Source organism: Ochotona princeps, chromosome 19 (genome assembly GCF_030435755.1).
Source record: "Ochotona princeps isolate mOchPri1 chromosome 19, mOchPri1.hap1, whole genome shotgun sequence".
NCBI classification, from domain to species: Eukaryota; Metazoa; Chordata; class Mammalia; order Lagomorpha; family Ochotonidae; genus Ochotona; species Ochotona princeps.
In genome coordinates this window covers 39,965,096-39,991,087 of record NC_080850.1, presented here as the reverse complement: position 1 = coordinate 39,991,087, position 25,992 = coordinate 39,965,096, and the positions used below count along the sequence as shown (strand labels likewise).

The 25,992-nt window shown below is 43.1% G+C and overlaps 1 protein-coding gene across 2 annotated transcripts; it reads left to right on the top strand.

Moving 5' to 3' along the window:
- The first annotated feature begins 2,436 nt into the window (after positions 1-2,436).
- On the top strand, positions 2,437-25,769 carry CTXN3 (cortexin 3). 2 transcript variants are annotated; one of them, XM_058677438.1, is made up of 2 exons: positions 2,437-2,541; positions 24,949-25,769. In XM_058677438.1, exon 2 carries the CDS (start codon positions 25,050-25,052, stop codon positions 25,293-25,295), a length of 246 nt encoding a protein of 81 aa, XP_058533421.1. In that variant the 5' UTR covers positions 2,437-2,541; positions 24,949-25,049; the 3' UTR covers positions 25,296-25,769. The 2 variants fall into 2 exon arrangements, with proteins under 2 accessions (XP_058533421.1, XP_012782868.1); XM_012927414.3 differs by lacking the exon at positions 2,437-2,541 and adding an exon at positions 16,019-16,737.
- The last annotated feature ends 223 nt before the right edge of the window (positions 25,770-25,992 follow it).

The following is a 25,992-nucleotide window of genomic DNA, read 5'->3' as shown; positions in this document are numbered from 1 at the left end:
ATCTCCCCCATGGTTTTGGTAATTGCTAGTGCAGAGATACAAAACACAGTTTCTATAAGCTAATTAGAATTTTCAGTGTTTTTTCCTCTTAATTCTTGGTATTTTAGTCTGGCACAATCACTAGTTAGTTTCTGGAAAAAGGGGTCCAGTCAACGAACTGCTCCCCGGGATGTGAGTTAGTTGATGAACTACTCCCCAGGACATGCATTAGACCCAAAGATGACACCTAGTGTAGGAGGATCATAAATCTTGAGATAGGAGATGTGTGTTGTATATGGAAGTTATTTTTTGTTTGTTTTCTGTCTGAAATGACCTAAGCGTTGTTCTGATAACTATGAAAGAATGTTGGATCCTATCCAAAGGTTGCTATAACCTGTTGGTTCAAAGATCTTCCCAATTGGAAGGAAAGTTCATCTAGAATTAATGTCTGTTTGGCATTGCATCAACTTCTGCAGGTTCTGAGAATTGTGGTTAGGAACTCATTGAAATGAACCATTTCTAGCTGCTCTAGTGTGATTTCCAAAAATATATGTAGGTGTGAAAGTGAAGTTTATGCCTTTATGTCTTGCTGAGCTCTCCTGTGAATCTCAGTATTTATTTGGAGAGAATGTGTCCAGGGCGAATAGGGCAGTCACAGGTACGTAACCCCCTGAACTGGCCTTGGGCTGAACAACCCCCCTTCGTACCAGAGACCCTTGCAGCACAAATTATCCATCAGATGTCGTTGTGGCTGAAGTTGTCCAACCGAGACACCAGAGGACCACGCAGCTCTACAGAAATCTCTCCATCACAAGGTTTTTGCTGGATTCAGAAAGATGGGATTTTAATTACTCTGAAAGCACTCTTCAACACTTAAGGCCCACATTACAACACACCAACCGGCATGCGAGTGCTTGCTTTCTCTTCAGAGTAATTTTGCCTCTATTTGTCAGGCTTCCATGAGCAGCCATGGCTCCTGTCCTGTCTTTTCAGCGTGTATGCTGATCACAGCGGAGCCTCTTGAAGCACCGCTGAGCAATCTGTGCTCAACTGTGACCCGAATTTTCAAAGTACAAAGTGAAAGCAGCATTCCTAAGGAGCTTCTCCAAGAGCAGTGTCTCCAGTGGTTCAGTCCATTGAGAACAACTCTGAAGGATAGTTGTTTTAGTTATTTGATTCCCCTGTTCTTCTGTCTTTTCTCATTCCTTGTACTCATTTGTAAATTCCTGTGATGTTTTCAAATTAAAGAAAAAAATTGTTCTGCAGCAAGTTAAGCTGCTGGGGACACCTGCATTCCACAAAGGCAGCAGGTGATGGCCTAAGTACTTGAGTTCCTGCCACTGATGTGGAAGACCCATGTGACATCACAGTGAATAGCTTTGTCCTGGCCCAGTCCCAGCTGTTTGAGGAGTGAACTAGTGGACAGAGATTTCTCTTTCTCTTACTCTGTCTCTCAAATGATTTAAGATCTTTTTAATTCCTATGATCTTGAGAATTCCTATAATTACTTTTTTAGATAAGGCAGATCTGATTGTTGTTTTCAAAGATTTTTTTCAGCTGAATTAAATCAGGGCTGGAGAGCTGGGCCTAGGGATGGGAGGTCATGATGAGCCTACCATCCGTTCTAACACAACCTGTGAGCCATGGGTGATTTTACAGTTTTAAGTAGAGGAAAGAAATCAAATGCAAAATAATCTTTGTTGAAATATGAGAAGCATGTGAAATGCAAATGAATGGAACACGTACATGCTCATTTGAGGGTGTTTCTGAGGCTGTTCTTATGCCACAACAGAGATGAGTAATAAACTCTAAAACCACCTGGCTTGCGAAGCCCTTTACGTGGAATTTTGCTGACTCCTGAATTGAATTAGAATAGAAAACTAAGCTTTATTTCTTATTATTTGTTTAGTTTTTATTTATATTTTCTGTTCTCATGAGACACAGTATGACATTCTATTACATATACACATGCAAGGGACAATGATCGCACAAGGTAGTCTGAGACATTTCCATTTCCGGAATCATTGGTTCTTCTTTGAAAGTTTCACTGATAAACACATAATAATGACATTTCAATAAATATACGTGTCACAAAACTGGAGAATTCCCCACTGTCTGCAGGGGAACCTCAGCAGGTCTGTGTTGGAAGAAGAACCTGAATCCTATGCTTTGCATACCAAAGGATGACAGGCAGGGTGGAACCACTTCTACTTCACAGTATTCTATGACTTCTACTATTTTACATCAAAAACTGACAGCTCTTTGTGAAGTAAGATAAAGTCAGATGACTGTCAACTGAGTGAAGACAAGCTCTCCCTGGTGGGGTCTTCCAACTAACAGTGCACAGCCTTGACCATGTGTGTGATACATGAATTACTTACAGGAAAAATCTGTTCTATATCACATCATAAATGCAGAGCCACCTCATTCCAATGGAATCTGATAATGCTTGCAACTCACTGGGACAGTGTCACAGAAGTTCGAGTGTTTGTAGAGGGCCTTCAATGGGTCCTGCCATACATGGGCTTTGGAGTAGATATAAGGTTTCGCAGTGACCTTGAGGTAGAATTAGAAATAGAATGTGTGTTATGTGAAAGGTTGCTCATTCAACAAAATTGTGCTCCTTAAAGATTTTAAACTTGGGCTATTCTGCAGAATCACTGAGACAATAGTTTCATGATCACTTATCTCTTATTGCACGATCATAGTTGTTAGCTCAGCTCAGATGCTGAGATGAAGAACTTTCTGTCTACATTAAGAAATGGTGTAGAAGTTAAACAGATGTCCTTGAGAGTGCAACTGCTTCTGTTTGAATTCCTCGCTCACCACTGTCTTCGTATGTGAGCCTGAGCAAGTTACGTAACTAGTAGTTATCACAGCTTATTTTTCTACAAAACTGTGAAAACAATGCTTAGTCTGATTGTGAGAATTGCATTGTTACATCTGAAATACCTTAATGATGTTTGGCACTTAAGTTTCAATTTAAAAAGAAAACTACAATTGTATAAATATTATATATAGTTTAGAATACAGCTCAGTATTTCTTTATAGTTCCAATTCCAATTTGAACATGGACATTTGCTTTCAATTTGTATTGTATTTGTTGGATTTATGCTAAAATGAAAAATTGTGCCTTTCTTGTGGGAAGATGTGCTATGGTTATTAGTGTAATCGGAAAAAAAGATAAGTAACATTTATGATTATGTAACAGCTCATTCTTACACATAGAAGATAGTTGTGTTCTTGCAACTAACTAAAATGAGTATGTTCTTTTTTCTCTTTTCACATTCTGCCTAACAAAAGTTCATGGCCAACTTTATGACCAGTCAGACCTTCCTTCAATTCAGCCAATAACAGTTGCTTCAGATTTGCAGGAACTAACTGTAGGAAAATGGCTAGAATTTGGAGATTTGAAGGGACTTTGAGATCACCAGGTTCCACACCCAAAGGAACAGGCATAGTTAGGAGTTTGTAACACCCTCTGGACACAGCCAATTCTTAAATCAAAGGGGACGAAGCCTCAGCAGGTTCAAGTTGATCTGCCTGACAGCCAATTCCCTAACGCGGCCAGATCCATCTCCTTCCTTTACAAAACCCTCCTACGACCTGCAGAATCAATGGAATACTTTCTGAACCACAAGTGTCTGCTTTTCTGCTGGCCTCTTGCATCAGCCTCGTCTCCTTGCCTCAACTTTGTCTCTCCTAAATTGCTGTTCCAGCCTTAAGGAGCCCAAATGAACTTAGCTTTTCAGTATCCTTCTAAGCTCTCTTTAATAAGCATTTGACTCATGTAATCCTTAAAGCAATCCTTGGGGTAGGCAAGTGCTATTACAATTCCCATTTAACGTACACAGTGAATTCAGACATGGAGAAGCTAAGAGATAAGAAGAAAAATGCAATTATCCGAATTGCTTTATGTCTTAGTTTGATGGAAACGCTGAACTCCTGGCCTTCCATTCGATCTCATTCTTTTGTATGTTCATAATCAAGTCATTTAATTTTTTTAAGTAAAGTTTTTCTTATGAATTATTTATGTTATCATTTCGCTGACTGAGTATTCTGTAGAGGGTCCTTTTGGAAGAGCGCCAAGCCGATTGAGGAGAGCCTGCAGTGGGTGAGTGGTTTTTGGAGGTTGTTAAGAGATAGGTCAATGGACTGAGAAGCCAGCCCAGATGACAATCACTGACAATAGAAATACTTTGGAAATTACATTATAGTGGAGTACGACAAGGTCTGAAATGGCAAAGACACCTGAGTATGTGGGCATGTACTCAGTCTAATGGTGGACTCCTAACAGCCAAACCCCACTAGGTTAGCATCTCAGGAAACTTCCCACTGGAGGCCCTGATGGAAGCTGCTTGGTTTTTGATTATTCCCACCTAAGTCCTCACAGAACCTGCCTGTGCTTGAAACGTATCAGATTTATTTTCATTTTATAATTAGCAACTTTTGAAAGCAAAATAACCAGTGCTATTAACAGTCACTGTTTGAACTGCACCAGTTACTCAAATCACAGTCGGTTTGAATTAGTTTTCTTTCCATTTAGGAAAACATGAGGCTGGAATCAGATTTTTCTTTCCTATCATCTACCAGTGAAAGGAGAACTCACATATTCTAGAATAACAGTATAATTCCCCATGATTGTCTTAGAGGCAACACTGAACTATTCTGATACTCAGACAGATTGGGGAAGAAATTTCTGGATAGTTGATCTTTTCAATTTGAAATGTAGGGTTGTGTGTGTCATTGTGTTCCATCCATCAGGTACTTGATTTGTTCTTTCCTTGCCTTCGCTCCCCACACTGAGTGCTGAGCAGGATGACCTGTGGAAGGAAAAGGATGCTGCACTGAGGGGTACTATGTCTCACGGTCTTCACACTGCCATTTCCATAACTCTAGCTCTGAAGGTGAAGACTTAAGGCTAGTGGCAATGTAGTCAGTGTCAGCATCCTTTCTTTCTAACTGCAAGAAGCAGACTACATGGCAATGCATTTTTCCATGAAGACTCAAGAAATGAGTCTTTCTCTCCAGATGAAAATTTCTTTCTAATTTGCCTCCTGTGGTGTGTTGGAACCACTCCAGCCCGACCTGGTGGTTTTCTCGAAGGGCCTGCACTCCTGTAGTTGTCCTGCAGGGTATGCTAAGTGTTTTTGAAGAGCTTCTGAAAGCTTGACAAAGGGAATAGCAATGTTTTCCTGTGGGCATGTGATAGATGAGGAACCATGGGCTTTTAGGTCTAGCCGGAGCCTTGTTTTAGCAGTTGGGACAAGTGAGGCCCATTAGCTTTGAGTCCCAGCCAGGGTTAGAGAGCAGGTCTCCAGGGTCTTTACACTGTCTTGTCCCTACAGAGCATCGCCAAAAGGGCCCAGCGTTGTTCAGGACTCTTTTCCCAGAAGTAGATGGCACAGCTCTGAATGTGTTACATCCATAGAATCCCTCCAAATGGTACCTTGTTTGCATTCTAGTTAGGATATAGCCTGAGACTGAAAAATCTTGTCCCTGGAATAAAGGAACTCAGTATCCTTCCAGTAGCACAGCTTTGATTGACTTATTTATGGAAACCTCCTACAGCGCAGCATCGCTGAGATGCTGTGTGGTGCACACTAATTAGTGTGGTACCACGCTAATTAGGACTGTGAGATTTTATAATGAAAAACATGCACATGGAAAATATTGATGAAGTTTCTTCTTTCAATCAAGTTGTAATTTTTATAGACTTATAAACGGGGCAGGCCATTTTTCTAACCAACCCCTAGCCCAGAGCTGGAGTCAGCTAAGGGTCTCCTAACCGTTTCTACTGTAACATCTAGAAATATTAGTCATTAAGTTGCAAACAAACATTCCTCCTCCCTCCCAATACACACATAGAGGGAGAGATGGAGAAAGAGAGAGGGAGAGAGAAAAGGGAAAGAGAGAATCAATCCTATCCTGTCATTGGCAGGTTCACTTCTGTAAAGTCTGTAATGACTGGAGGTCGGTGCTGAAGCCAAGAATTTGAAACAAAATCCAGATATCTCATGTGAATAACTGGAACCCAATTACTTGAGCCCTCGCTGATGTCTGTTAGGGTTTTTGTTAGCAGAAAGGTGGAGTTATAAACTAGAGCTGGGAATAAAAAACAGATAGTTGGGTTCAGCGCAGTAGCCTAGTGGTTAAAGTCCTGACCTTGCATATTCTGGGATTCCATATGGGTGTGGTTTGTATCCTAGCTGCCCCACTTCTTATCCAGCTCCCTGCTTGTGGCCTGGAGAAGCAGTTGAAGATGGCCAAAAACTTTGGGACCCTGCACCCACATGGGAGACCCCGAAGAAACTCCTGGCTCCTGACTTTGGCTCAGCTCCTACTGTTATGGCCATTTGGGGAGTGAACCAGCAGATGGAAGATGTTTCTCTCTGTCTCTCCTTCTCTCTGTAAATCTGCCTTCTCAATAAAAATTCATAAATTTTAAAAACAAACAAACAAAGAAAAAAACAATGCCACACTGGGATATGCATATCTTAACTACTGCACGAAAGGTATCATCCTAATGCAGCCTCCTAGCTTAAAAAAATACAGCTGTCCGAAGGTGAAGGGGAGAGGTGGTAGCAAGAAGCCAAGGGAGTTTAGCTGCCTACTTGGTGGGTTAGGGATCTGGCTACACAGTGGCACTTGTACTAAATCCATGCAGGAGCAGTAACATGCTCCTAGTCCTTTCAGAAACACTGCCTTGAGGTGAGGGTTGGTAGGTTGGTTGGCTTTTCTCTAGGTTTTTGTGAGGAAGCATCAGGCTTGTGTTCTCAGATAACGATGATGCAGAAATGTCAAACAATGCCTGTGCCTTGTGAAGTCCCCTTGCCTAAATTAGCACTTAACATCTGATTGCAAATGTGCTGCTCTCTGAAAATTCCAGCTTTACTTGCAGGTAGCAGATGGGTTGGTGAAGATCAAGTGGTTATGGGAAAGGTGTTGGAGAAACTGCTGCATCAGAAAACAGCAGTAAAATGATGGAAGGTGGTACCCACGATCCAGGGAGGCGAACATCAATGATCTCTGACAAATGCACAAGCCGTTTTCCAGCCCAGCAAGCGAGTCATGGTTATGAAACAGAGACACTAAATAACTCTCCTCTCTCAGGACCTCAGACTTGGGCACTTGCCTCCCTGTGGGTATTCAGTCCCATATCTGCCACCCACCTACCACAGCTGTTCTCTGTGCTGGAAAAAGGCACTTCTGCAGATAAAGGAGCAATTCTGTCCCATGCCAGAGGTGAGGCAGTTCCTTTCAGTGTCTGCGTCCACCTTTCCCACCCGCTAAGCCATGAATGTCCCTGTTTTTCCAGAGACCCTTATCAGACTTTGAGTTATTTTGAGATCCTGCCATGTTTGTTTACCTTAGGCTCTGCAGAGGAGCGAGAAGTTGGCATAAGCCAGTTTTAAATGGGATTTTTGTGTTCCTGGACAAATTGTGTTGCTTCCCCCAAACCTTGTTTATGTAGCTATAAAGTTAGACTAATAAGATCTCATGTCTTGGGACTGTATTGCTGCTGTGAAGAACTGGGTGTGGCCACCGAATCTTTAGGGCACAACCAGGGCCAGGAGGTGGGAATGTGTCTGGAAGTGCCAGGCTGCACCTTTGCCTAGTACAAAATGTCTAGCGTTCTAGGGCTGCTCGCTCATTGAGCAGCCACTTTAGACCTATAAGATGTGATCTGAAAGAGGATCCAGCAGGTCACAGACAAAAACCACTAAGGAAACCCATCCATCAAAAGCCTGGAAGTAAAGAGGAGGCCAAGAGGCTGAGCAGGAAGTCCAGTGAAGAGCAGGTGTCAGTGGAGCAAGGGCAGAACAGGAGGCTATGTTGACATGTAGGATGGAGTTCAGGAATGTTGAAATGAGGGGTTGTTATGGTGAAGAAATGCTATTGTAGGGCCCTTGTCTTTGAGTGGGGGGGGGGTGTCACTCAGAGGGTCAAACTCCAAGTTAAATATGAGGTACACTCTCGGTATGTGACTGCGAGAAGTTCTTACTTCTCAGCCCACTAAGTTCAGGTGCAGTCACGCATGAGATTTGTTTTGTCTATTGTGATATGAGCCACGTGGAAGCTTCCGTAAGGAGTCAGCACAAGCTCTGCTCCTCCCTCTTAGAACTGTACCTCCACCTCCGTGTCTGGTAGAGTCTGGCCTTTCTAAGTCCTGGAATGTAGACTATGATGGCGTAAGAACAGAATCCTCAGATGACCTCTAATGACTGTGTACCAAGAAAGGAGCTTTTTAAAATCAGAATTATCTTGTATAACTTGCCTGATATAAATGACGATCGCTAGTTGAAAGAAAATAATTAATGGGTATGAGTGTTTAGAATTATTTTAACATGACAGGCAAAGTGGGATGAGGAGGTTGCCAGAGAAAATCATTGGGGAGAATCTATGAGCCATGTTGTAACACAGTGAAGTAAATGGGTAAAATGTCTCCCTTTCCTAATGTAGTCAGTAAAAAGCCCCAGCTTTTGTGGCCAAACATCTTGCACTATAACCAAAAGTCAAAACAAATACAGGCACACACATCTACCTTTAAGAGGATTCAACCGTAACCATTGTGAAAATTAATTCTAGAAACACCAGGAAAAAAAGGTGATGAGTTTTGTTATAGTGAGGCTGGTATTATTGTTAATTTATTATGGGTTTTGTGGCATTAGATATTAGGAGGATATAAAAAGAGTGGTTGTTGGTTCTAGTTGCATGAACATGTACCATTCATCTTTCTCATGGTTAGTTTCCTGACCAGGGATATTTGATAGAAGAAAGGTAATTCATTATTTAAAATGAACAGATGGCAGGGGAAAGTTGTAATTTTGGAAAGATGGTACCACAAAGTGAGGAAGGTTAAAAAGAAGTTGTAAGGAATTGTAATCAGATAGACAGACAAGGCATGGCCTGCATCCCTAGAGAAGGCCCAGGCACAGTTCTGGGAGCCAGGGAGCACTCGTCTTGGGGCACAAGGCTAATTCTAGAAGGCAGGGCCCGGAAAGGTGTGATTGTTTAATGATGAATGGCCCAGTCTGCCTCTTGCATTGGTCCAGGAAAGTGGGCATGTGCAGGAAATAATGGAGAGATTTTTCTTCATTGTTTTCCCATTTGCAAACAGAGCTTTTCTTGGCTTACATGTTAGTGATCCATAGTTCACTGAATATCATATTGGTGTTTGACCCAGACTCCTAAACATAGTCAGGATATGCACCACCAATCTCAGCTCTATTGGCAAGAGTAAATGTTCATTTTTCTCAATTAACCCAACATCCACTTTTGAAGTAAGAAAAATGTTGAGAACAAAAGCAAGGACCCATCCTAAAACCATGCTGAAGGGCATTCTCAGGAGGGTGATAGGAACTGGAGGAACGCTTGACTAATACCTGGTCTAGCTCAGATGAGTTTAAAATCACTATTCACGCTTCAAATGAAGAGTAGCTTTTTATACAAGTTCTTTTAGTTTTTTCCCCTAAATTATATTCAGTCCCGATTGATTTGCTATCCTGCATTCCCACTTTTGTGTTAGTCCAAAACCCTGAACATATGCTAGTGCATTTGTCTGTGTACAATTGCTGTGAAAATAAAAATTTTAAACTTTCTTTTTAAAAATTAAATATAATGTCTAGATTTTAGCCAGATAATCATTCCAGAAGGGTTCTATCCTTCAAAATTTATAAACCAGTACATCTAACATTTTAAAAGATAAACAATGGAAAAATTCACTGAATACATAATAAATGTGATGTTCTGATAGCACTAATGACATATAATCTTCCACATAGATTTTTTTCAAGCATTTTTGAAATTTAATGGGATATAAATACATACATACATAAATAAATGAACAAATAAATATTTAAATAGAAGTTAGTTATATAAATGAATAAATAGATAACATAAAAAGTAATGACGTCTGCTTGATATAGGAAAACCAGGGCAGTCATTTAGATTTCATTGCATTGTATGTGATTATAATAAATCACATTTTAAGTGCACATAGAAGTTAGATTTGCTTAAATGAAAAATAAACCGAGGTCCTAGGAGGAAGATTCTGGGTGTTCTAAGAAACTCCCTTGTCTCAAAGAATCACCCACTAATTTGGAATGGGTTACTTACATCCTGAGAAATTCCTTGCCTGGGGCCAGCAAAGTTACCCACACTGCATTGACTATTTTTTTGCAAGGTGAAATCACACATAGTTAATCAATGTGCACACAGATTAAACAGTCAAACAGATTGCACAGAAGGACTTACAAGGAGAAACAGCCTGTGCACTGTCCTCCCCTCTGAGCTATCCCCAAGGAGAAGGAATTTAGACAGTTACACTAGCAAATTCTCTCACTTATTGTCTTCTATTTTCATGGATATCAATGCCAAACTTGCCACTTTCTTGCTGGCATCTTCTGTGATGTTCCTGCTATCCTCCAGCCGATCATTTGGCTCAAACTTGCCACCATCTCTCCCAACAGCTGCATTTCCCACTGTACCCACCCAAGGCGCATCTACAGTTTTGCAAGGCTGAGTGTTGCTTGTGGCTCCCCATGCCTTCCAGCTGCCCTCACTGACTTCCCTGGGGGCAGCCACAGCCTCTGCAGCTGCAACCCTTCTGCCCATGTCCCCAGCTCTGCCACCTCACTCCTCAGGTCCTCTGTGCAGGCTTCCTCTCCCAGAAATGGACCATGCTTCTCTCTGCCCATTGTTCCATTCTGTTGTCTTCTTCACTGTGGGATTTTATACTGGCCACTGGTGACTGGCACTTGACCTGGAGATGAGAAAAGGAGGAAGAGAAGATGTAGTATTCTAAATAGGAAGCCTAGACAGAGCTTCTCCATGCATTTTTTGAGTGATGGGTAGATGTATTTAATCAAGTTTTCAGAGGAGTCTGTGGCACCCAGATGTTCAGCTTCAGACTCTTTTTCAACATAAATAACATTCCTACAAATAGTCTAGGAGTGAACAAATCAATAAGCTGTTTCATTTACCAAAGTGTAGACTTAATAGGACCAATATCATTAATCGTGTAGATTTCTGATTCAAAATACAAATTTGAGGCCTTATTGAATTAAATTACCTTTGGGTCTAGGCTCCCCCAGAATGCATGCTTAACAAGATCATGAGTTGACTTAATGTTATTTATGACACGTTGAAGATGATTTATAATATTTATACACACATTATACATAAATATATATTATTCATTATTCACTGTCGAAATTATAAAGGGTAGGCCTTCCATCAAAGGTCAGAACCTAGAATTAGAAAACAAAGACATAACTTTGTGTCTGCCTATTTTAGTAATATGTTACAAAACTGGAAGTCCTGATTTTTTTCTCACTGAAATATTAAGATGTTTGTAAAGTTAAGTATTTTTGCAAGCAGTGAATACATCATCTTGAAGATATAGCAGCCAAGGCACTGAAATTCACATTCATTGTCCATATATCACAGTTTCTGGTTATTATCAGTGCCTCAGTCCTTCCTCTACTGTTACAACAAGTTTGAGCGTCAAACACTGAAATGGGGTTTTCATGATTTTTTAGAGGATTTATAAAACTGCTTGCTATGATTTTTCCCCCTCCTTATCTGGATGTTTGCAAATTAATTTCTCCAAAGAAAATTGCTCAGTTACAGATTTTTGTCAGATATTAGAACTGGGAAAAGTGGTCAGTTCTTCCCAGGGATGCTGCGTTTGGTTTTCTCGGGTACCCTGAAGTTCTAGGCTGCTCAGTATGCAGCCTCAGTGTGCAGTCCAGTTCCTTTCTAGCCTGCAGCTGAAGAGAAAGAGCAGGTCCAAGATGACGCCACAAAAACGTAGAGGAGTGATTTATATAACACTTTAATTGGCACTTTATATGACATTTTAAAGGCATTAAGCATTTTAAAACCATTATGAAAATTGTTATTATTGTACAAGTCACTTTAAAAGAACAAATTTACCCACCAGGCTGTTAACTCTGAAGTACGTCCTTTGAACAATGAATGATGCAAAGTGATGCTCTTGTACTTTCAGACTGCGATTAGAATTAATGACTAAAATGTTGGCAGTATTGTCTCTAAGTAGAACTGCTGCAGAGTATTTTGTGAAGTCATTGTTTCTTAGGGTTGGAGATCAGCTTGTTGGCAAGTACGATGAATTCCCTTTCTGTATGTTTTATTAGTTTGACTTATAGGAAAGAGCGAACAAGCTTAATTTTGCAGGCAATCTACAGTCCTCCAGAGTATTGCCTTCTATCAGTATTTTCTTCCTTTCTAATTCGTCGCCGCTGAGTCGTTGTGTTGCATGTTCCTCATCTTCATTTCAAGCATGTCCATGTTGTGGATTCACTAGCCACTAACTGAGCATTCAGCATCACACAGAGGCAAAGTGTACAAAATGTGTTCCAGAAAAGATCAAACAAGGAGGCTGCCAATCTGCCATCGGACTTTAACCTGCTTGCTTTTAATAATGCTTAAATAAAAATCCTAACTTAGGAGCTTGGTGTGAATATTATTAAACCTGTTCCCTTGCGCTTTGAATGTTCACTGACCTGTGAAGACAGTTGGATAGATAAATAAACTGATATTTCAACCTGAACAAATTAAAAGGACATTAGAATAGAGCTGCTCTTGATTGTTTAAAAATAAAAGCCGTTTTATTGCATGAATATTGGTTGATATTTTTAGATCAAGGAGGCAGAAAAATTGCAGTCATGTCCATTAATTAGTTTTTACTCTGTTTCCATGGATGAAAAGCAATAAGGGTATAGGATTGTCAATAGGTAAACTAACCTGCCTATTTTTCTACCCTCATTTCATACTTCCTGGTCCTTGCTTGTGTTATATTTGACTCAGGCAAAGGAGACCTGAGGTCTGAGAGACCAATAAGTCCCTGCTATTCACCTTGTGTGTGCATTTGTCTCTGAAGTGCTCAATTATGGCAACATACTGTGTTGCGCAAGTGCATGGCAGATAAGCGCTGAAGGTCTTTGCATTGTTGAAGTGCTTACAAGTCAAAAATGATGCAGGGAGGTTAGCACAGAATTTTTAGGTCTGCTGGGGGGGGGTGCAGGGAAGGGGCAGGTTAAGAAGGGAAATAGTGTGGAAAAGGGCTCAACCAGTAGCAGGAAGGCCAATGACTTTGCCTGGAAGTTTGCTATCCAGGGAACCTCCCAGTTATGGCCAAAACACAACCTGAACACATGTGAGCCTGGGCTTGAGTCTGAACATGTGACAAGGAAGATTAGATGACATCAGGGTACTTAACGAATGCTTTTTGAATAAATGAAACAAAGAATATACATAGAGGAAGTATTTTTACAAAGAGTCTACTGACAAAAACCCTATTTATATCACGAAAATTGTGCTAGGAATTGATTCAATTTTATTTTGAGAATTTGAGCCAGAAAGAAACACAATAATAATAATAATAGCACAGGCTTGGCATAAAACCTGATGGTTTGGAAAGCCCTCTTTCATGTTTGTTGTTTAGTTCTTTAAGGAAAAGTGCATGATAGGAGGGCCAGTCTGATGGCATAACAGTTAAGGGCACCATTTGCAGTGCTGGCATCCTCTATGAACATCCATTCGTATCTGGCTGTCCACTTCTGATCCAGCTTCCTGCTCATGTGCCTTGTAGAAGTGCTTGGGCCCCTACTCCCTACTGGGAGACCCTGATGAAACTTCTGACTTCTAGCTTTGGCCTGACCAAATTCTGATCATTGTGGCCATTTGGCAAATAAGCCAGCAGATGGAGGATCTCTCATTCTCCCCCAGCTTTTAAAAAATGTTTATTTTAGTTTGAAAGGCAGGGTTACATAGAGAGAGATCTTTCGTTTGCTAATTAACTCCTCTGGTCTCTCACATGGATACAGGGGCCCAAGTATTTGAGCCATCCTTCACTGCCTTCCCAAGCCATACGTAGAGAGAGAGCTGGATCAGTAGCAGCAACCAGGTCATGAATCAGCATCCATAAGGAATGCTGGTGCTGCAGGTGGAAGATTAGCTTGCTTTGCTACCACGCTGCATTGGCCCTTCCCCCCTGTTGCTGCAAGTCTACCTTTCAGATTCATAAAATAAATTTTTAAAAGCAAGTACATGATAGGACATTAAAGAAATAGTTTGTAATCAAAGAACATTAACGATGAGGCTTGAAATCAAAATATTGGAAAAGATCTCGTAACAGATTTCTGATTAATATTAACTCGTGCTGTATTGTGTAAGTAGTGATACAAAGGGAGGTTCCAGGAGTGACCCTGGGACCAGGATGCTCAGGCAGAGGCCTCGTGTATGTAGCCATTAACCATCACTGGTCATCACGTTGGATCACAACTACGTGTGAGTACGAGGTGTGTGCCGCTATGTGTGGCATTTTAGGCTTCCCCTGTTAAACAGAAATTTGGGAAGAGCTATGAAGATTATTAAAGAATAACAAAACAGGACTTAGTATGAGACCTCTGAAGGAAACCCTTGTTTAATGCTTCAGAATTCATGATCATTCGTGTAACCCAGTGGCACAGGCTGAAGGACAGCTGGCGATAAGTCCGGTTCTAATTATCTCCTAAAAGCAGTCTTCCAAGTTGGTGCTATACAGACCACCAGATCCTCATAATGTAATTGTTGGTCTGTCTAGTTTATTTTATGTTTTGGAGCCAGGGCAAAGAACATTCTAGGAAAATATTGTGGCAGAGAGTGACTGGCTTTCTCATCATGGACCAAGCTAGAGAAATGTGCCAATCCATTTAGGCTGAGTAAGCTGCGGAGGAGTTGGTTTAAACAGAGGTTGTCAGAGGGGGTTGTGGAATCTACTTCCCTGCAGAGTGTTAAAAATAGGCCAGGCAGTCCCCTGCCTAGGATGGACTCAGCCTGCAAAGCATCTAAAGGATGACCCCACAGCGTCTCCAGTTCCATTAGGTCTCCACAGCCACCTGCTGTGAGGCCTCTGTGGCAGGAACCCAGATTCATTTCTGGTACTTTCTCACCATGTGGAATGATAAGTTTAGGAGAGGTGGGTGGGGTAAAAAGGTTTGCTGAGACACACCATGGGCACAGGCAAGATAGGGCGCTTCTTCTACCAGCACCTTAAGGTGGCTGTAAAACTCAGGGGTGTCAGTTAGCTCTGGGTGGCAGCGCTCGGCTGAGTGTCCTTTGTCCTGTTGTTATCTGGGTTGTGTGTGTGTGAAAAAGAGTAAGTTTAACAAAGCTAACAGGGAAGAACATTGAATTAAAAATCAGGAAAACACTTGGGGAGAGGACCCTCATGTTCTCTAGAGGTTAGTGTCTGCTCTGAAGCTCTTGCTTGGAACTTAGACCTTAGCAGGAAGCTTTGGATCTTCAAGGATCTTCACGTGTCCGAGGCTCCTGCACAGTTGTTGTGTACTGTTAGCTGGATGAAATCTTCCTCTTAGGAATGAGTTTCATCTCATTCTGCTAGCACCAAGGAGATAGCACAGGCCACAAGCAGAGTCAGAGATGGCTGTGAGCATCATGCACCTGTCACGGGCTGGGTGGTGGGTGTGCTGCTGCTGAGCACATGTCTACTTCAATAAAGAGAGCAGTGAATTGCCAGACCATGAGGATGGCCCACCTTAAAGCTATGTGGCATTCTCTGCAGGGAAGGTTTTTTTTTTTTTTTTTTTTGCTAAAGAAGGATAGTATCTTCAAATGTTTTCCAATGTATTTCAGCATAATATGTGAAAGAACTAGCTGAAGTATGAAAGGACCTTAAAAATTTATGCATATTCTGTTAAAAACGAAAAAGCTCTACTTGGATTTCAATGTAGGGGGGGGGTTGGCACCAAAATAAACTCAAGTTTTAATTTAATTTTCCACAAATTTGTTGAGGAGCCTTGGTATATTGTGCCCTGTAACTAGAATCCATTGCGTGAGAACAACTCTTTAAATCAACAAAGTTCTGTCTTCTTAAATCATCAAGTGGTCTCAGGTGGCCTGTGTGTGGCTGGAGAACTGCCAAGGCCACAGTTATCCAGGCTGGCTAGAGAGACACTGAACCTGACAACTGACAGCCAAGCAAATTGACAAACAGGTGGTGCAAACCTGCTTTTGTTCTTTTTTTAAATTGTTCTTTCCTTTCCGCCTCCGATAAACACTGCTTTTCTCAAAGGTCACTTTACTTTGTTTAGGGAAAGCAGTCTTCAGCGCCTGCATGCCAACCTGGGGGCTTCCCTGGAAGTCTTGCCATTAATTTAGTTGGCCTGAAGGTCATAAACCATGATCAATAGGAAGGCAGTGGCTGCGAGGTGCTAATTGACATCCCCAAAGAGGAATCATGTCAGCAATCAATAGAGAAGACAGAGCCCTGGTAGATTTATGGCTTTGATTTTGGGAAGGTGTGGGAATGCCCAGTGATGTGCCCCCACCCCCACCCCCTTCCTACACTCCTTTTGAATGTTAATGCTTCGTTGAAAATGATTTCAGCATCACTGCTAGACTACTGCTCCACTCACTGAAGCACAATCCTCTGAAGAGTTGCTGAGGCAGAACTGAAATCATGGCTCGTCTCAGAGCAGCAGCTGTATTGGCCGCTAACGATGCCTCGCACAGACAGGCGATGCTCCTCCAACTCCGGGTTCTAATGGGAAGTTTCTGAGCCTGAAAACAACAGCTTCCGAGCTAGTGTGTGCCATCGGCTGCCTGCAGACACCACTGACTGCTGCCTGCACACAGCCTGGTCAGGAAGAATGGAAACTGAAGAGGCTTCTAACTACCTGTAACTGTTCCACCAGGCGATGGACCCTGTGTTTGCTCAGCCGGATTCAGGTACTTGACCCAGACGGTATCTTTGGTGGGAAAATTAGATGCTTTTCTCCAACTTCACAATTTGTGCATGAGCCACAACCGCATGGATGCCTTTGAGATCCAAGTTCTGAATTTAAATCTAGGTGTTAGATGAAGTTGGATTAAACAGTGCCCAGGTAAAGTTAATAGGAAGCAGTGAAGTGTCGTGATGCCTTGATTTTTAGAGCATGCTGAAGTTTGCTGTGGCAGGGAGACTGAATAAATGAGTAAAGAAACGGGCTTCTTTGCTTCTCCTGTACAATGCAGTAAATCATTCTTGAAAGCTGTTTGCCTGATGTGATAGATTTTTAACGTTCACCTAGAACATCCAACCTTCCAAAATGTAAGAGGCTGTTTGTATTTGTTTACCAAGGAGCAGAAGTTGACAACTTCTAAGGACGCTGCTGACTGTTCCTGGGTGATGGTGTACGGCACTAGCCGCGTGAGGTTTCAGCAAGCTGTCTTTGGCGTTGTGGAACACACAAGGAAAAGGAGAGGAAGCTAGCTAAAACAGGGTTCAGTGTTGGAAATCGCAAGTTTGGTTTGTGAACAGCGCGTTTGGATGGCAGTGGTTCCTGCCCAGGCACCCTCGTGGGTGGCTCCCAGCTGGGCTGCAGCTTGGCTCTGCAGTCCCTTAGAAACTCTTCAGCAGTTGTTAGGAGCAAGCTGAGGAGCGGGGAAGAAGAACTGCTGGGGGAGAGTGGGAGTTCAGGACGTAGAATAAGGCCTTCTGCTGACCCGGAGCCGACACACAGCAGCGAGTGAGAATGATGAGGTCCACTCCCACACCCAGCACCCAGGACTGCAGGCTGTCTTTGTCGAGGGAAGGAGGGTTGCCGGCACTTCCCAAACTGCCTGTTGACAGTCATAGCCGACCACATTGACATTTCTTTAGTATCATCATTTTGGGGGGCTGTCAGTAGCCTGGGGTTTGTTTTTTAGGAGTATAAAATATTATTCCCCCTTAGCCATGCTGTGAATTTGGAAGCACTGGGGTAGCTGCATTGTAGCAGGAGGGCTGATTTGGGGTGGAGGGAAGGCATATAGCCATTGGCTTGTGTTCATGTGTGCTCAAATCCAGAAAGAAGGGTGGAGAGAAGGAAAATGGAGGCGGCACCTGGGAGGAATCAGGAAGTCTTTACCTGAGCTTCCTCGCTGGCCGCCAAAAGGACCATGGATTCTTTGCATCTAGAAAACATTGTTCTCTGGGCTGATATTCAGTACTTCCAGAGGCTCCAAGCAGTGACTGGATTCCTCATCATGGAGTAACTTATGCAGGGTCTTGCCGTTGTGAGAGGAGACGTAAAATTGAATTGCCCAGGGAGGTTTCCATGTGTAGGGTGGGTGAGTGGGTCACAGAGGGAGAAGTGCTTCAAGATGCTCCAGTTCTACGAAGGCAAGTGCAGCTTCTTTAGCTCAGCAAGTAGGAGGGGAATTCTGTTCTGACTCAGTGTTAGGATATGTGGTACTCTCACCCCTGCAAGTCAAGGCTTTTTTGTCGGCCTCAGAGCTGCTGCCCACCAATGCAGACAGTTACCGCAAATTCAGGCCTGACAAGCTGGCCGTCTCCCGGCTCTTAGAGCCTACAATTGCTCTCCATAGTCTGCTGGGTAAATAGAAATAAGGTTCACAGCCTGCCTCTAGGGAACAAAATGTGCTGACCATCACGCATACATGTCAAGTGGACAACCCTGGAGTGTTCCTGCTCAGTGCAAGGCCTGCTCCTTCACCTGCCTGTGAAAGCATGTCAGGTCATATAATAAGGTCTCTGGTTAAAAAGTTTTACAAACTAGGCATGGCAGACTTATGGTTTAGGTGGGCTTACAGCTCAAGCTCCGTCTGCTGTTGGCAGGGGAGGTGTGAAGCACAACCCGTGCCTCATTTGAGCGCAGTGGGGAAGAATTCAGAGTCCAGCCTGCTTTTGCAGATTGTGCAAGATTGTGCAAGAAGGCTTGGGTGAAGATTTTTGCAATTCTGGGCAATTTTTTATATAATTTCTTATGTGTGCTCTTTTGCACACCAGAAATTAGATGTAAGTTTGATTTTGTTCAAAGGTGGTATCATTACCACGTGTGTCTTGAGCACATGCTGTGTGCCAGGAGGGCTGTACCGGCACTGTGCCTATTGCCATCCTCAGCAGGAGGCTCAGCATTGGAGGCCGTGTCCTCAGGAGTGAGACCGTGGAACCAAGGGCTGAGTTTGGTTCTGCAGGACAAGGAGCCAGATGCCCTTTCCTGAATCTGTTGCTGTCACTTTAAAAATAAGAACCATATCTTTGCTTTAATATCTATTTTTTCCTCCAAGAAAATACTTTTTCTTACTGTAAAATTGTGCAATGAGATGCTAATGAAATAAAATGTCCATTGGGTCAAAGCCGGAGATCTGGTATATGTTGACCTTAAGAGTTTCTGTGTAGGATTAGAATTCAAGGTATTTTAAATAGCTGCCTTTCTTCAGCAAAAAGAAGACCAGGGAAGAAAGTATCAACCTCTTCAGTAGGAGGAGAAGTGGCCAGCTCTCACTGATTTTTTTTTAAATTTTGGACCCTGCCCATCAGCACTGAGGCCCAGGAAGATGTCAAGAGCCAAATAACTTAGTGCCTTTTTATTCCCCAGGATTCATGGTTATTTAAGTGTCCTTGGACCCTGAACTTCGTATCTGTGATCCTTTGAAACACTAACTTATTTCTAATGCAAACATCTGTCATCCCAGGTCAGCCAATGGCTTGTGCTTTTCTTCTTTCTTTCTTCGTCAGTTACCTAGCACCTTCAGGTTTGAAGTCTGGTCCCTGGACAACAGCAAGGAATTCCTTGAGGAACTTGTTGCCTAGTAAAGGACAGGCGACAGCATCCAGACTTGTGCCGTAATCAACACTGGGCCAGAGGCAGGGGACAGCCCTGGGTTCACAGGAGGAAGCCACGACTCCAGCCTTCAAGAAGTAGGGGGTGTGAGGCCCCTTTAGGGAAGGGTCTTTGGTGTGGACCCTGAGAGAAAGGGAGAAATTCCACAGGTGGGAAAAGGGAGGCTGGGAGAGCATTAGAAGATGGAAAACTTGCAGGTGTTCAAACAGCAGGTGTGAGATCGAGTGGAATAACGAATCAAGCACATTCTTCTTGGAGGTCCCCAAGGTCAAGTACATGTAAGTTAATCCCTTTCTATAGATTGGCCATTTCACTGGAGGCTGAAGCTGATCTGATTTTGCTCCTTTGTAAACCAGTGAAAATAGCCGACAGTGCTGCAGTGAGAGTAAGTCCTGATTTATGGATCAGAAACCAGCAGGGCATCAGATTCATAACAGGATTCATGGGCAGTGGATACTGGATTTCACAGATTTTCTGGGGAAGAGAGGCAAGATTTAGGATGGGAGTAAACCAGAACCCAGCACACAGAAAGAGTGAACAGAGCATGAGACAGTGGTGTTGAAAGTGACCAAAACTACAGCAAGTGGCTTGTGGCGGGAATGGCTGTGGCTGTGCTGTGCTGTTCTGGCACAGGCTTCAGACACATTCAGAGCGGTCCGTACTTGGTGCTTGCCACAGAGCCCAGGGAGCTGGGCACACAATCAGGGAGGCGTTGCATCAGTTTTTGAAAGGAATATCTTTGAGTGAAGGCTTTCTTGGCCCACTATTAAAATTCAACTTTCTTTCCTGAGCACACACACATGGTCTCGGCCAAGGGATTTGCTGCGTGCTGGGGAAAACCAGTGAAGACTGAAATACCACTGTGAGTACGTGTAGCCCTGCCTCGTACTGAAACTAACTGCCATGTGTTGGGATGTAGATTTATGAAGCTCATGTCAGAATCTGTTGAGATCATTTTCAGAATGTTCACAAGTCAGTGTTCATCCTAACAATAGATTTCATTGTTTGGACAAAGGCAGTCATGAACATTTTCTAAGAGTTGCTGCTACTTGAGAGGGATATTTATCTTTCAAGGATTTAAAAAATTTGGATGTCTTTGAATATTTCTGTATTATGGTAGTCACACAATTTGATGGACTTATTATTCTCCAGCTTGCTTTTTATCTGCCGGCCAATCAGGTGGCAAGGTGTATTCCGTTTCCTCTATATTACCGTGCATCTGATACTTCCTTCAACCTAGACATGCTGTTGAGCTTTGAAACTTGCAAATTATTAATGAGCTGATTGCAGATTTAGAATCAGTCAGGTGTTCCCAGGGATTTCCATCAGTCCTTAGGTGAAAAGTGGGAAATAGTTGGTGTTTCTCTTTTTCCAATTTTTACCATCTGCAAGCTTGCACTTTACACACCTGGAGCCTTCTGTTTTGGGCCACCTGCTCTGTGGATCCAGGTTTACCCCACATCCCTGTTAACAGCCCCTCATTCCTAGCAAGACCTTCCCTCAATTCTTTTTTCTCTGTGTCACATTGCTCCCCTGGAATTCAGGCAGGAACAGTCATCCTAGTCAAATTTCTGCTCACATATGAACAAAAAACTTACTTTCTTTGGTAGAACATTGACTTTTAAGAGGCTTTGATGATTTCATAGAAAGATAGTACCTCAGTAAAAACGTAGTCTCCATGGATGCAGGGAGGGTGGCTGCACTATTTACAGTGTGCTGTAGAGTTTTCAAGAATCTGTGCCCTCTGCTCCTCCATTTGGTGTGTCTGGAAGGGATCGGTGATATAGAAGTTGGAATAATATGCATTTGTGTTTTAGCAGGCTTCTCAAAACATGTGACCAGGTGTAGAGACAATCAATCTGTTGCCCTTTAATAATCACAGGGTAGAAGAGCTGCAAAGTAGAGCAGATTTTATTTATTTATTTATTTATTTATTTATTTATTTATTTATTTATTTAGAGATCAAGGGAGAGAAAGAGAATATTCCATCTGCTAGCTCACTCCCCAAATACCCTTCAGTACCTGGAACTGGGTCAGGCTAAAGCCAAGTCAGGGTCTGATTTTTTTTTAAGATTTATTTATTTTTATTGCAAAGTCAGATATACACAGAGGAGGAGAGTCAGAGAGGAAGATCTTCCTTCTGATGATTCACCCCCAAGTAACCGCAACATCCGGAACTGAGCCGATCTGAAGCCAGAGCTTCTGCTGGGTCTCCCACATGGGTGCAGGGTCCCAAGGCTTTGGGCCATCTTCAACTGCTTTCCCAGGCCACAGGCAGGGAGCTGGATGGGAAGTGGGGCTGCTGGGATTAGAACCAGTGCCCATATGGGATACTGGCACAAGAACTTTAGCCGTCAGGCTATCACGCTGAGTCCAGGGTCTGATTTCTAAGTGGCAGGAAACCAAGCATTTGAGCCATCACTTCTCTCTCCCAGGGTGTGCATTAGAACAAAGCTGGGATAGGGAGTGAAGCTAGGCCTTCGATATAGGCATTTGGAGAGAAGATGTGGGTGTCCCAAGTTACAGCTTAACTGCCATGTCCATAAAAAAAGACTGTTAAATCCTTCAGGTAGCAGGGCTCCAGGTGGAGAAGCTGGGGCCCAGAATCATCTGTAAGAAGGTGTGGCAGAGACTCTAGTGAACCTGATCAGCTTATTTGCTGGGGCTTCTGGAACAGTTCCCTGTAGCTGCAGTTCCTACCTGCGTGATTTTGAGTGCTGGTTGGAGAATATATGCGAGTACCAGAAGGCATGAGATGTCACCGTAGAACAAGGTGGTGTGGTAGTTTGTCCCTAGTATAGGAGAAAGCTGGGAAAGACTGTCCTTGTCTGTCAAGATGGTTCTCAGCCAGACTAGAAGTGGCTGGGGGAGAACTGGCCAAGTGATTGTTCTGCTCATGGCTCAGGAGGTTCCCTGTCTAGATTTTCCCTGTTTTCTTTGGATTTTACACATCCGTAAACGTGTCCAGTTAGTGGGCTTTGTTCTTCCTCTATTTCCAGAACTTCCGGGACATGTATCCCTATCTCAGCTCTCTTGAGAGCAAGAAAAACACTCCAGCCTCTTGGCAGACGGAAAAACAGCCACAGAACGAGATTCTCACACAGCAGCAGTAGAGCAGCCCCAAAGGGAGGGAAGCTTCATCAGAACATGGAAGGGCAAGAGTGGACATGCAGGTGTGGCCGGGGTAGCCACCTCTCCATCCTCAAAGGGCTTTCCTTTGACTCAGGCCCTGGACAGGATGTCTGTGGCAATGACAGGGCCCAGTATGAACATCTTGGCTGGGACTAGATGGTCCTATTTGGACATGATCGGGAGAGCTATGTCAGTGGCCCTGTCCCCACTTGCTTCCATCTATCCCTCCAGTCCCATTGTATTTGTCCAATGTCAGAATCAACAACCACACTGAGAGGATGCTCAAAAGTAAGCAGATACCCAAGTCAATTCAGTGTCACCCTCTGTGTGCCTAAGGAAACTTACTTTTTAAAAAATGCAATCAAAATGTATTCCAGTCTTGCTTTAAAAGAGTAAACATGAACCTGGCAGCTCCTCTCACCTTGAAAAAGAAATTCAAAGTGACAGGATTACACAAAGGATCTGTCGCCCCTAAATGGACAGTTCCTTCTGTCCAGATACCCACTTATAAGCTGTTTGTCCAAAAGTGATTTTTATACACTTTGAACTGTGCACCTGTTTTCTGGTTGTTTTGAGGATGACTCGTGCTGTACTTGATGCAGTGATGATTGTGTTTGGCTTTGGGTCATAATTTCTGTTTTATTTGGTCACTTATTTTCGTTGAGCATGATATCTTTTGGATCCATGTCTGCATCTAGAGCAGCTGCTCTGCTATACCGTTTCTTTTCTTGTGAGCAATGCTGTAATAAATATGTCATGGTTTTCTACTGTCTTCATACACATTTTTCTTTGCAAAATGTGATTTAAATAGGCTTAGTTCAGGATCTGAAGCTTCTAATGTCCTCTGTAGGTACTTTGATTTGCCTTTGTAAGTGAACAGCAATATCTATTCACTTCCATTTTCCCACCAATCACATGGAAGAAGCAATAACTTGTCCTTTGCCTTCCTCACGACCTAGTGCCCTTACATGAAAGGAAGCTACTGCAAGAAAGCTGGCCTTTGAAAATCAGGCCGTCCATCAATTCTTTTTTTGTAGCTCCATTCCCTAGGTATTCAGGGGGTCTAGTGTTGAACTTGGCCTTTGTTTGCAGAAGAAAGAAAAAAAAAGGATCAGGAACTTGGTGTTGAGGGAGTCTGATATGCCAGCCTTCTCCCCTGGCTATGGCAGGAAGACGCATGGCTTCCTCCACTTAGTCTTCAGTCCAGCAGTGATTTGTTTGGCTTTTGCTTTGCTTTGCTTCTTCTGTATATACCCTCCCAGAGATTTTCACAGACATTCCTCCTTATCATAGCATGTAAGATGTGCCATGGATTTTTCTGCTTGGATCATTAAATTTTCACGACCTCTCTAAGGTCACTTAGTAGAAGAGTCAAGATCATAGTCCCAAACCCAGCATTCCCTGACGGAGCTCCTACACCAATCACTCCTTTGGGCTTCAGACCCCTTGAATTGGGATGTTAGAGATCCTAGCCTTCCTGGAACTGAGATCAAGTGGCTAACATGTGTCACAGCCCTGGTACTAAACTCTTCCCTTGACGAGGACTCTAAGAGTGTTGTGAGAGTAATAGAGGCCGATGTCCTGGCATATTTATTTAGGCTGCCTCCCTGTAGCACCCCGTGTCTAAATGCCGGCTTGCATCTTGGTTGTTCTGCCTCTAATTCTGTCCCATGCTAATACATTTTGGAAAGCGATGGAAGATTGCGTATGTACCTGGGCTATTACCACCCATGTGGGACATCTGAATGCAATTCTACATACCTGGCTTCCAACCATGGTTGTTGCAGGCGTTTGGGAGAGTGAACCAGTGGGTGGAAGACCTCCCTTTGTGTAAGTCAGCCTTTCAAACAGATACATACATTAATAAGGAGTACTCTGGCTAGAGGGAAACCAGAAGGGACCTGGCAGGAGGAGGCTGGGTTTTGGTGTCCACTTGGCAGTACATCTTGAGATCAGCATTACCTTACACATCTCTCATCTACTCTGTGATAGTTGCACACCTGCCCACTCCTCCTAGCCCCAGGTGGCCGTCCTGAGAGCATGCTGATAGTTTTGTGCAAGAGGAAAATATTCTTCTCCACAGTTACATATAATTAAGCATCTGTGGTTATGGGATTCTCTCGGAACAATAGTACTCTGAGCCAACAAAACACCATGGCTGCCTGATGGTCACTCATTGTCGTTCTCTTTCTCCCTGAAGATCACCTGGCCTCTGCAGGGTGCTGTGCCACCATGATCTCAGCGGGCTGATGATGGAAGAAAAGGCAACCAGGCAACCCAGTGCTCTGGTCTCCCTGCACCATGGATGGCGAGCCATCTGACCCTTCACCCCTGGTGCCTCTTGGCAACATGTCAACAGATTCTAGCATGTCCCTGGAGCAGAAGACAACTTTCGTTTTTGTGGCTTTATTGTTTATTTTCTTGGGCATCCTCATCGTCCGGTGCTTCCGGATTCTGCTGGACCCGTATCGGAGCATGCCAACTTCTACCTGGGCTGATGGCCTTGAAGGCCTGGAGAAAGGGCAGTTTGACCATGCTCTGGCTTAGCAAGGGGGAAGCAGGGCCTCCTCCATAGGAGGCAGACAGCTGCATGGGGTGATAATGAGTCACTTTAACCAATGGTCTGAACAAATCAAACTCTAACATTGTCTGGTCCGGGACCCACACTCCATTAATCTATAATCATACAGCTAGGTTAAAGGCATTTGAGGAAGTTGGAAATGTAGGTTTATGCTACCAATCCCAAACGGGAACTTTTACATTTCTGTGTATACTCAAACAATGAGGATGTATGATCATGACGCCAAGGGCACAAAATGATGCACTCCGTAATCTGACCAGAGAAGAAGAGTGGGAAGGAACCGATCTGAAGCTGGAGACAGGACCGTAAGAGACTGACTTGTTCTAGCCGTATCTCCTCTTGATTGATTTCTCTGGCCTCTGGCAGAGAGAGGAAGAAGCTTTCAAGGAGATCGCCAGCATGTTCCAGAGCAGCAACCCTTGAAGAGAAGTGGGGAAGACTGAGAAAATGGGAATGAGGGGAATAGCTTATTTTCAAATAAAAACAATTTAAAAGCTGTAGGATTTTAGAAACTATTTACCAAGCCAAGTGCATTCTTAGTATATGCATTAGTGACCTGTGTAGAGATAACTATACATAACCTGAATTTCCTTTATTTATGCAAATGATTGAAAAATAGATTGTGTTACCACAGTTTTCTTTTTAAATAAAACTTATTTAGAG

Coding starts and splice junctions, on each gene's coding strand:
- CTXN3 (XM_058677438.1), top strand. CDS start 25,050: ATGGATGGCGAGCCATCTGACCCTTCACCCCTGGTGCCTCTTGGCAAC.